Raw genomic sequence first — 12,431 nt, 5'->3', positions numbered from 1 at the left:
ATCAACACCCTGTCGAACCTATAACTTATCGACTGTACATAGTAGTTATAGTGTATAACGGTGCAGGAAATGAGCATGCCCTATGTCGGATCATATGGCAATGTTTTGTTCAACATTTATCAAATGTAATTGCTAAATCGACGCTGATTTTGCAAAAAAGTCCTCCGTTAGAACCTTCTGCAGAAATAAACGAATAACTGTGCAAAATTTCACGTATTTCCGTGCTGTGGTTCGAACGTTCTGCGGATACATAACGAAATAATTTTAATATATAAGATAAGTGTTTTTGTAGTCTTGTGCAACACTGAATAGCCCAAACTTCCATCTCCTGTGCTGACGAAATCTGTCTTAAGAACACATACATCATAAATGCGTTTATATTATATATCAGTAAACCTATTAAGGATCCGCGAAAAGTATATTTAACTCATAATATTTTAACCAAAAATTAAAATTTTTTTTTATCAATTTGTAGGAGACTACTGTACTTTATACTGTAGATAAATTAAAGGGAATATGTATATGACTGCCGCAAGATGAATAATGCCTCGTTCCGATTATGGCAAAATATTTGATGCAATATGCATACAAAGTAAAAACTGACACAAAGTACAAATATGTATATAAATATATGTAGGCTGTTGTTGTAAAAACTTTCATGAATTAGCACACGTCGAGAATACACCTACAACTTCAGTTTTTGTAATTCTGTCAAATGACGTCAGCGCAATAAAGTTTTCTTCAAATGAATGATCACAAAGAATCGAAGGAAGTGTGCCGACGCAGTCATTAATGAATTTGTACATATTTATATACATATATTATATTATATATACAAACGTATATATCTTCAATTACTTTTATTTTATTGTCGTAACATTCGCCCATAAAGCTATTTAAAAACTTGATAAGCGACTATCGATTTGTCGAGCTCTTTTTATTAGAAATAATTGAGTGTAAAAAGGTGAAACCGTTACTTCTCTTAATTTAAATAATCAAAATAGCGCCCACACACGTAAAAATCAAAAATACTTAAGTATCAAGCAACAATTGGGTGTAAGAATGCCAAATTTTTGACAGAAGTAATAATAAGGCATGATCAAGCATTTCTAAATAAGGTGCTAACGGTAAATGCAATATTATTACGTTGAATGTGGGCAATGCTTTGTGCTTTCATTGGCTTGGGGGCTGTCAATTTCTGCCTTCTCTTTGTTCAAGCGGAGTTATTAATAAAAAAATATAATTTAAATGATAAATGAATGAATGCTTGCGGAAATACTTTTAATTACTTTAAGTTAAATATTTATGCCATTGGATCTGGTCTCATCAAAGGCAAGCAGAGAGATGAACATGACTAAGTCGAATCAATTTATTCTCTGAACTATTTCTGTCATACTTTAGGAAGTTCCAATATTATATTATTATTAATTAAATTATTTTCGAGGTCAAAAAAAGCAAAAAATGAACTATTCCTTAAAAATTTAAATATTATCGAAGTTGCTGCCTCGACGTGCAGGAAGAGACTATTTTGGAGAGAAGCCTATACAAACTATTATGTTCGTGTCAATAATTCTTTTATTATTTTTTATAGGCATGTTCAGAGCTGTGATCTTTTAAAATTGAGATACCGCTTGCAATATAAAATTATTTAATTTGTGATTTTTGACTTTTCTGTAAAAAAGGTTGTTAAAATATAAATTTTTTTTTATGCTTTTCACCATAAACTCTCGATCCAAACATCTCGGCAGTCATACCATCAGGGAAACAAGAGCTATAGACTCAAAACGCTTTGTCGAATTATAAGGGTCTTTATGATCATCATATGGGTGTTTTAGGTACCATAATGGGCCAGCGTTCAACGTTGTCGAAGTGATATCCCTGTTGGCAATTCCTATAGAATCGGCCTTTTAACCTAACCTAATCTACACCACAAACAGAGATTTCTCACCTTCGAAAACCTAGAAATAGATATTTAGTCAGAAACGCTGAATTGAACTGGGTGGTCGTGACTACAATATTACAAATAAAGTTGAGCGTGGTACAGTATTCCTTAACTATTATAAAATATTTTTTGAAAGTCACTTAATTTAGTCATATAATATATAAATATTTAATAAGAAAGTGTTTGATTATATTCAAACTTAAGAATTTCCGAAATACAGATTCTTATGACAGTTTCGCTCTGTTAGTTTTCTTCGAGTGCGCTTGACGGGTAAGTGGTTGGTACGTGACGTAATGAAAGAAGTCTTTAGTATAAAGTTTAGGCTCACGATTGCTATGAAGCATTTACATTTTTTAACGCTGGTTATTTTCATTCTCTTGATCTAGACCTACCCTGAAAATGATAAGTCAGGCAGCGCCTTTTAGCTCTATTTTTTCAGCATAAGACCTTGAGGTATCCGCATATGTATATGTACAATTTAACTTAAGGAGTTATATCCACATGCAAGTTAGAAAAAACCCGTTTTTGTGATTTTCTGTGAAGAGACAATTTATTTAATAAATAGATTGGTCCAGCTCTTTCGGAGAAATTGTAATACTCCTCAGATTTTTCAAAAAATATAAAAATATGTCACTATTACTCACTGTAACTAATTTAAATTTAGAAACCATAAAAAATATTACTAGTTTGAGCATTTTAATATGTCGGTGGCGTTAGTTTAAAGTAGCTTAAGTTTAATTAGTTTCGATGAGTATTTTGGTTTCCATCAAAAAAAATTTTCGCATACTTTTTGGCTCTATTCCTAGTAATTTAAAAAGTTCGATTTTAAGACAGCTTATGAGATGAAATTCTGAGTTTGGTATAAACTGAATATAATAACCTAAATTATACAAATCTACTTAAGCTTACTTAAGTCATTCTAAAAAAATGGCGTAGATTAAATCGTGCTGCTTCTGGCTGCACAAATTGAACATTTGCTAATGATTATTAGCGTGTATTAAACACATAACATCAATTATCGTCACTAACTAGCGCACCAAATTATTTTGACTCAAATGTCATAAGCTGAAAAGTGTTGCAATTCGTGGAAAATATATTTTTAGAATTTCTGATTTTATTTTTATTTCACTCATTCAAAAGCTTAAGCAAACAGTGATTATGCAGTTTGTGTTGGAGAAAGGTCGACTTACGACTTCATCAAATAAAAAGTAATTCATTAGTCTAAAAATGAAAGAGCGTGCCAAAAAGAGCACACCATTTGCACCCAGGAAAAAAAACTAAAAATTTATAAATTTTACTATTTTCTACACTAATTTAACGGCCAACTCATTAATCATTTTTTGCATGCAATTAGGAGTCAGAACAATTAAGTTTTACATTTGACAAGCAAATCTAAATAAATTGAGTGCAAATGCGCCAGCTTGCTGCCAACCCGTTTTGCCGGCCACCTAAATTAGCGAGTGAATGTTGGTTTGAATGTGCGCTCTAAGCCGCATTTTACGGCCATCAAGCCAAGTGAACGCCATTTACATACCTCCATTTATAATTTAGAATGCTTTCTCAAACTCATCTACTTGACTACTACTCTGATTAATCACACTACGATGTTCAATACCTAGAGTTGCAGGCGCAATTCGCCGGTAAAATTTTGAAGCTTTTTTCAAACACACAGCATGAGTGATTACAAAAGTTTTGACGCTTATGATTTTATGTATTAAAAATTTTCAAATTACCTTAATAATGTTGAATTACACGTACAACCACACGAAGTGTTGCGGTGAAAGGTTGCCAATTAAGTTTGCTGCTTAATTGTTGTAGTTCGTTATGAGATTCATGAGATTTGCCACAGTTGATTAACGTTTTTTCTGTGAATTTAAACATAACAAAGAGTTGGTAGTATGCGTTGACTTACACATCACGTTTCTTCAAAATCTTCTCATCTTCTTTTCAATTGAGATTACGTTTGGTTTAGCTGTTTCTGTACCGTCGTAATTTCGAAAGCATTCCTCTTTTTTGGGTGATTTCGTTAAATATGACATCAAATTTCTTCAGATCCTACTGGACTATATGACTACCCCTGCGGGCAGGGGATAGAATATGCCCGCGGTAAGGCATGCCTGTCGTAAGAGGCGACTAAAAGCCAATATGCACTATGACTGTTATTATATACCTTGCTCAGTAATATCAGCATAGTATGTTTAGGAATAGTGCTATAATACTCAGCTTGAACTGATATTATAAACACTTTAAATGAAAAAGCGAATAAAAAGGAATTTGAAGTTCAAGCGACAAATGTCACCAGTCATTTGAGTAATGGGTTGCTCAACTGGCAGTAGTTTAGGCTACGCAGTCTGACCGGAGACTTTCCGGTACCACGGGGAGCAGAAAGCCCTTGGACTTCGGTTCAATCTGCTCATTGGGTTCGGCCCTTTGGGGAGTATCGTGGTGACTGTGGTTTAAACCTAAATGCTGGAAGAACTGAATTTTCAGTTCGAAAAAAGAAGTTGCACAAGCAACTGGGTTCCGTACCCGAAAACGGAAGAGGTTTTAGGTCGGCCTCGAATCGTACCAAGATGGTAGTGTGGACCCAGACACACTGCCACTGGTATCCAAATAAATACTTGCAAATAGCTCGTATTGTTTGGGGCGCTTATCAACGCATTGTATTGATACGTTGTGTTTTGGAACACCGTGAGGTAAGGCCGTCGCCGGTAGGTACTCACGTAAATCTACAACGAAAGTTGGACTATATGACGTAACTAGCATATTCACTCTATCTTCAACGCCTAATGCTGATCTGTTAGACTAGTCAATTATTGCTTGCACGTGCATTGTTTGTTTGGCAAATAGTAGCCAATTCCTCCACTTTGCAATTCTGGTATTGAAAGGTCTAGTCATTCGTTTCGTATACAGTAATTTGAGGACTTTATTCTCTCTTCTTGAGATTGCATTGCACTCGAACATTTTAATATAGTTTTTAGATCAATAGAGGAGAGATGTTTTTTATAATTAAATAAAAAAACGTTATAGAGGGTATAAACACAGTGGTCAATAAAATTTGAATTTTCTATTATAATCATATTCAAATCAACTTAATTCAGCAATCCGTCTCTAGCTACCTTCTAATAGAAGAATAATAGGTAGTACAAATTTTTAACCGAAGGTTATTAGGGGGCATTACAGATACGAGTACATATGTCTAGAAATTTTAAAAACTTACATTGAAAATTTATGCTTTTATTTTTATCAAACATTCATTTATATAATCGGAAAATGTAGAGCGAGGAAAGACCGACATGGTCTGTCGGAAATCATCAAATGTAGTAAAACAAAAAAGTTTATCGTTGCCGCTTCAATCTTATATTGTTTTATACAATGCTTTGAGTGTTTGTTAAGGTTTGATTTTTTCTCATCAGTTTACTGAAAACTTAATAATAATTATAATATTTTTTTTTTAATTTTGAACCCATGCTTATATTTAGAGATACATTTTTTTATTTATGAATTGTTTTGACTTTTGACAATATTGAGATATAAACTATGCTATATTTTAAGTTGGATCAAACTGGACACAATGTGCTAAATTTTACAAAAACCTGTTCAGTAGTTTAGAAGTTTATATCGGACAAACAACGTGAAATGTAAATTTTTATATATAGTATATAAGTATATGTAGGTATATTCTCATAAAACAGCTGGTGAGGGAAAAGTATATGTAGACTTACAAGCATTATCACAGACCTTGGGAAGTGTGCGCCAAAATGGGTCTCCTCTCTAATTAACATAAATAAGTCACATATTCGTGCTTATTCTCTGTAAAAGCCTGCTTATTTTCCATATCAAATAAGATACTTTGATATCAGTAGGTAATAGAGGTTGATTATACGATATCGATTTTAAAACTGATTCCACGTTCGTCAAGGGATCTTTCCAAACATTTTCTACCATATAGGTTTATAACTCATACTAATCATATTTCATTCTTTGTGTTGTTTACTCTCAATGGAAATTTAGTGGCGAACTTAGTCAAATCTCTCTGCATTTGGTCTGTGGGTTGAGTATATGGTTGCAAATGATCTAACCACAGTAGCCAAAGCTTTTGTGTATGTGTTAAGTTCTCGACAAGTACTGGTTTTATTTTGGCGTCTGGGACAATCTAAAATTATATAAAGTTTTTTAAAATAGAGATTATTCATAAGAGAAATGCTCTGGTGTAAAGTGATATTTTAATATATTGCCTGTATAGCTGCAAGATCTATCTAAAAATAGTTCTCCCGAAACGTGTTAATAATTCCTCATCTTACTTTAAGAAAATTTAATTTTATCTAATAGAGAATATATTCCATACAAAGTACGCACAACACGGGTCGCATTACGATTGGCGGGAGAGCGGTTTGTTTACCAATTGGTTACCTAGAATATACACATATACATATATATATATATACTTGTACATATATATGGTAAATCGAATGGTTTTGTTTTTACAAAATTTCTGTGGTTGTTTGTTTTGATAACTGTTTACTTTATCTAACTCCTAACTATTTCGCTTTTATGTTCACGCAATGCTTGCGAGCATTGCTTTTGATTGTTTACCTTTCGAAAATCGATAAGACAATAGTTCTACTTGACTTCGTCACCGTTATTTGTCATTTCGACTTAATGCTACATTTATTCCACTTTATCGACCGCTTTGATAACACCTAATGCCCTTTGTGTTATGCTTAGTCTGTATATCTGTATGTTTGTATGAGTGTGTAAATGTTGGCAGTAATGGAAATCGAATGCACAGTTAGTGACTTTAGTACATTTAGAACATTTGAAGCTTGTGGAGCCAGCGTTAAAAAAGCCGGCAGTTTTGGAATATTTAGTCGGTTTAGAAAAAAGTCACCACTTTTAAATTGATGGCCAAGGATACGGAGCTTGAAATGATTTGCCGAAATAGTTCACCTATTACACAGGCCCATGAAGATCCTTTTCCGCAAAGGAAAAATAAAATTGTATACCATCCAACAGTGAAACAGTGGATGTCTTTACTGTCAGGTAATGCACAATGAGACACGCGCTTTATTACGTGTATATACTTGTATTGTAATAACGGATGTATGTGAAATTGTGACCGTGCAATGTACTTTAATTTTGATTGCATACGTGTGTACATATGTGCGTGTAATGAAAATGGTGTGGAAACTCATGAGTGTAAAGAAAACGATTGCAATAAGTGTATATTGAAACAAAAAATGTGTAAAGATTTGCAATATTACTCAATAAATCTGTGTACAAATATTATCAATCAATTTTCGTTGATAACAAAAGCCAGTGATTCGATGTTGTGGTGATATATCATGGAGAATTAAATACAATATGTATAAAATGATGTTAATATTGAATTTATTTTACTGCAGCGTTTTGATAGTGTAACAATGGAGTTGATATATACAACACAAATTTTTTATAAAATAAAAATTATATACTATATAAAAAAAAATAAGAAAAACGTTAACGGGTTCATGAAGATATCTTGTCACATAAAAAATTTTTCCATACAGCGATTTGAGTTTGTTCGGTTAGTTAATACGACAGCTATATGCAGCCATAGTTGTCAAATCTGAAAAATTTCTTCGAAGATGGTGGCGATGCCTTCGATTATAATCTTTGCCAAATTTTGTAAAGATATCAAATAAAAAAGTTTTCTATACAAGGACTTGAGTTTAATCGTACAGTTGGTTTAGCAGCTATATGCTATAGTCAACCGATATCGGCGGTACCGACAAATGCAGCAGTTTCTGGTAGAGAAAAGGACGTGTGCAAAATTTCTACTGATCATTATACTAACTTATTTTCTTAAGGTTAACAAGCCTATCGCAATTACATGTAGTATTACCCTCATAATAAGAAAGTTTATTTTCACGCGAATTTATTTATTTTGTACGCGAATTTAAGCCTAAACTTAGACATCACACTAAGGAAAACATTATTAAATTACTGAAAGCAGTCACGGATATAAAAAAAACTGATTGCAACCGCAATCTAACGTGGAACTTCTTCTGATCAACCAATTCATATATTTTAAATTCAGATTCATACATAGAGTATGCTATCTTTATCCCATTTATGTAGAGAGCCAAATAATGTAGTGTCTTATTAGTGAAACCAATGTGGACAGATTTCGTATTGTTTACTTTAATATGCCACTTTTTGCGCCACAATACAAGTATCTAAACTCGCTGCAGAGGAAGGCTGTTGGCAAAATATGGCTATGAGCTGAGATAAGATGTAAGCTGTCAACATTTGCAATGTTCAACATTTTTTAAAATGAAATTTGTCGTGCAATAAAGAAGTCTATGAGGTCGGGAGTTTTCGCTGGGTCAAAAGAAGGCCGGTAGGTTGGTTTGCCAGTGGAAACTTGATTACAGCCAATTTGTTGAATAGCTTTTAATAATTCTCTGCCTTTAGTGGTTGTCCAGCGTGAACCCTAGAATGTATGTTTTATGTTATAATCGTCATTCATAATAAATCAATATTTACGTAAGTTTATAATCTATTTATATTAATCGTATTTTCTATTGTGCTTTGGGGTGCTGTAAGCGGTACAATAATAAAGGTTTTGTTTTGTTTGCCATTGTTATTGAAGTGGTTTGGAGGTGTTCTGTACTTTATTTAAGCTCCTCGCTATAAGTAATTGATTTTTTAATTATCACAGTCGATAACCCACCCCCCCATATTTTAAGTACGACAGCCCAATCATACTTAAAATACGATAAATTCAATATCATACAATCTACCCGCATAATTTTGTTCGTGGTGGATCGGCTGTAATAATTAAAAAATTAATTACTTATGCATACTTGTATATGTTAATAGTATAATAATAAATGCATCAATCTCGCCCGACCAGCACGCGGATCGCATAAAGCGCAAAATTTGTTGTGTCATGAGAAACATAAGTGTGTGAAGCGTCAAGATCTAAACGTGTTCAGCGGCAAAAAATTTCAGTAGTTTTATATTTATAAGCCAGGTTCTTTTGAATGTTAAGCATTACTAGAAGCTGGCATAGTTTTTCCAAGCTAAAAAGTGCGTCTGATAAATAAAATGTACTTGAATAAGAATTAGTATCATGACATATGTAGCAGAAGGGTTCGATTAGTTCAAAACGGGTTATACATGAGTGGTAAACGGTTTAAATGAACGCGTTGGGGAATAGAATAAAAACTGATTGATATTTAGAAGTGACCATTGGTCGATTTTTAAGTCTTTACGGGCTAGTATACGGAGAAACAATTAACACAGATTTTCAGCGGAAAGGTTTTGGAAAAATTAAAAGTGTCTCTTGAGCAGGCTCTAACTTCTCGAATGGATTTGGTTCTATAGCACTGACAGGTATTCCAGTTCATCTGAGTCTGCCCAAAAGTGATCTCTAAAAATATCTAGAAGCTCCGCCAATGTCATGTATAGGTTATACTGACTGGCTGTCACGACATACATAGACCTACTGGTTCTTTGTAATGACAGATGGAGTTTCAGTTCAATACGAATTTACGTCATAAAGGACGTCAACGCTTTTTGCAAAGTTGAATAGAAACTTGATATCTAATTCTGATACTTCATTTAGTCCCTTGAACTGCGAAACCCCTAGATATCAAATCCGAGACTGTGTGAGTAAAAAGCATGTGTGTTTTCCTTCCGTACCCTTGCATATGGTCTTGGCGATCCGGCATGTCATTAAAGCATTCCATCTCACCCAGATCTGGCTGTCAGCCTTTTTGGAAAATTATTTAAATATTTTATTTCATGTCATATTCCAGGCGCATTAATTTTCATTCCCGGTGGCATGAGTATGGCCTTTGGACTCGGTTGGAATCTGCACACCCACATACACACCACCATGCAGTTGCGTTACTCCTGGTTCGTGGGCTTCATAATTGGTGCCCTGCTGGCAGCGCCGCTTATAAAATGTGTGCCGAAGCGCCTCTTTGTGGTAAGTTTAGCATGAAATAGTCATCTGCAACGATTTGTTGCTGTTGCTCATCTGCGATCAGTTGGCATTTTGCAGTTGCTTGGCGCCTTTCTGGTCATCATTGGCGGCATCATCTTCACCAGCGTGCCGTACAACTATAGCGCCATACTGGCAGCACGCTACATCAACGGCATCGCGATCGGCAGCACGACGTTGACATTTCTGGTGCACGCCAGCGAAATAGCGGCCACGGAGAATCGCGGCTTCTGCTTGTGGCTGGAGCAGAACAGCATGACGATCGGCGTTGTCATACAAGTCGTCTACACATCACAATGGACGTCGCAGGTGTATTTCGCCGCCGATCGCTTGCACGGCATATTTGCCATCATTTTCGGCGTGCTCGCTATTTGCTTAGCGCACTTCATTGTGGAGTCGCCGATCTTATTTATACGACAATGTGATGATGCGCGCGCGCTTAATTGCTTGCGACAGCTACAGCGGCCCGAGTATGCAGCACCGCAGACGCTGCAAGTGCTGCTGCATCAGCTGAAGACCTATGTGGTGGAGACGGAGACGGTGGAATGGCACGATACGCTGGTGCAGAGTCCATTGCTGCGTTTAATGCTCTATCGCAGCATGGTCGCGTTCGGCTTCTCGCTGCCCATGAACGAGGCGATGAAGGTGGCCAATTTAGTGGTGTTGCGCGATTATGAATGGCAGCCTATAGTGTTTGTCATACTACGCGTTGGCGGTACCTTCTCATCGCTTTATATGTTCGATGTGACCGGCAGAAAGTTGGTGTCGTTGGTGGCACTGCTGATCACCGCGGTGCTATCGATCGCCATTGGTGGCGAGTATGTGGATGAGTTGAGCGTAGTGAGCGAGTACCACATGTCGGTAATCTGTGTGCTTTCGCAACTCTTTCAATTCTTTGCTGGTCTGTATGCGCCCAGTTCCTCGGTGTATTTGAGCGAAGCGTTTCCGATGTCACTTAAGCCGTACTTCATAGCTGCCTGTCTGACGTTGCAGCAAGTGATACATATTATTGTCATTTGCACCTTCCACTTCAATACCTTCTCGATGTATGTGTATACGCTGTTTGTGGGCATATTGATGTTGGCCTTGTTTGTGGTCTTCGCCGTGACCATGCCTGAGACGCGTAAGACGACGTTGGGTGAGGCGCAGATGCGCTTTAGAAAACTCTTACATTTGAAGTGCTGTTAAATACGAAGAATTGTACCATATACAGCAAAAAAACGACTATTGGACGAACAAAGAAACACGTGCAAATGTATTTGAGGGCACCTCCATAAGTTCGCAGACTGTGGAACTATATATAATATTCACATTTTAAAAACTTTTTATTTTCTTGAATCAAACAACTTCCAATACATTTTTTAATGACAAATTCCTCTTTTATGATACGGGTTTGATCGTTTGATCGATCAGACTGCGGCTCGTCTTCGCATAACTCCCTTGCTCTGTATTAAAAGACTCTGATAATCATAAACCATGGCTTTACGTAGCAAGAGTCAGAAAGATGAGTACGAGCACATCTGTACTAGTAAATTTTTAACATATAATACTTCAGACGCTTGAAGAGATTCTTTATACAAGTATGCAGTAAACTTTGCCCTCTTTTTATATACTACTACTACTACACTATAATATCCATAAATGTTGATTTTAATACTAATTATGCATTAATATAATTCAATTAGCTAATATTTACTCTTATTAATAAATCAAATATATTATTTTGCGAACTTCAAGGCGTACCCTAGTGATGAAAAAAATTTCTATAACATTTCAGTTCTGTAAGTAATCAGTAATGTTATTTTGAATTACTGTTAACTGCTTATTTAACGAAAATTTAAGAGAACAGTGCAATTTAACGGCTACCAGACCTTTTTCTGTGTTATAACTTAAGAGTGAAACTCGATCAGATAACGACCGCCCACAGTGTGGAACTACTTTAGTTTTGAGAATTTTTTTGGAATATTGTATGACCACTCGCCAAACTTACAGTACAGTTTCATTACTTTATATACTTTTTTTCTGTTCTTATATTAAGTAAGATATTTTTTACTGATAAGTTATTGTTATGGCAAAAAAAAAAAATAAATAAAATGACAGTATTATGAATTATTTATCCATAATAAGATACAAATCATCGACTATTTGGTATTTACAATACTATTTATTTAAGTGAAAACTATGTTGAAGAAATTTTTATGAATACCAAAAACTCCTCAAATAATATCCCTTTTGTTTGATAATAGTTAATGTATTTAAATAGTTGGCAACTCTTCTAAAAACAGCTTCAACAGAAAACTTTTTTAAACCAATTCGTTTGGCAAACAGGTGTTAAATACAAATTTTGAATGGGAAGGTAAAAAAAAAAATTTGACCACCTTGATAGCAATTTGTGGATACCATGCCAATAGAAATGTTCGTCTTTTGAAGCAAACCAATCAGACACCCAATTTTCGACTTCTGCTTAGGAATCGAAGTGCTGCTCAGCCAATGTGT

General features: G+C 35.1%; 1 protein-coding gene across 4 annotated transcripts; it reads left to right on the top strand.

Annotated features, from left to right (window-relative positions):
• Positions 1-6,761: 6,761 nt before the first annotated feature.
• On the top strand, positions 6,762-12,069 carry LOC106622444 (arabinose-proton symporter). 4 transcript variants are annotated; one of them, XM_014241621.3, is made up of 3 exons: positions 6,762-6,985; positions 9,748-9,920; positions 9,996-12,069. In XM_014241621.3, exons 1-3 carry the CDS (start codon positions 6,847-6,849, stop codon positions 11,121-11,123), a joined length of 1,440 nt encoding a protein of 479 aa, XP_014097096.3. In that variant the 5' UTR covers positions 6,762-6,846; the 3' UTR covers positions 11,124-12,069. The 4 variants fall into 4 exon arrangements, with proteins under 4 accessions (XP_014097096.3, XP_036222097.1, XP_069965988.1 ...); XM_036366204.2 differs by lacking the exon at positions 6,762-6,985 and adding an exon at positions 8,846-9,016; XM_070109887.1 differs by lacking the exon at positions 6,762-6,985 and adding an exon at positions 9,067-9,597 and having other exon boundaries at positions 9,982-12,069.
• The last annotated feature ends 362 nt before the right edge of the window (positions 12,070-12,431 follow it).

The sequence above is a fragment of the Bactrocera oleae genome, chromosome 5 (genome assembly GCF_042242935.1).
Source record: "Bactrocera oleae isolate idBacOlea1 chromosome 5, idBacOlea1, whole genome shotgun sequence".
Taxonomy (NCBI): domain Eukaryota; kingdom Metazoa; phylum Arthropoda; class Insecta; order Diptera; family Tephritidae; genus Bactrocera; species Bactrocera oleae.
This window is presented reverse-complemented; position numbering and strand designations above follow the sequence as displayed.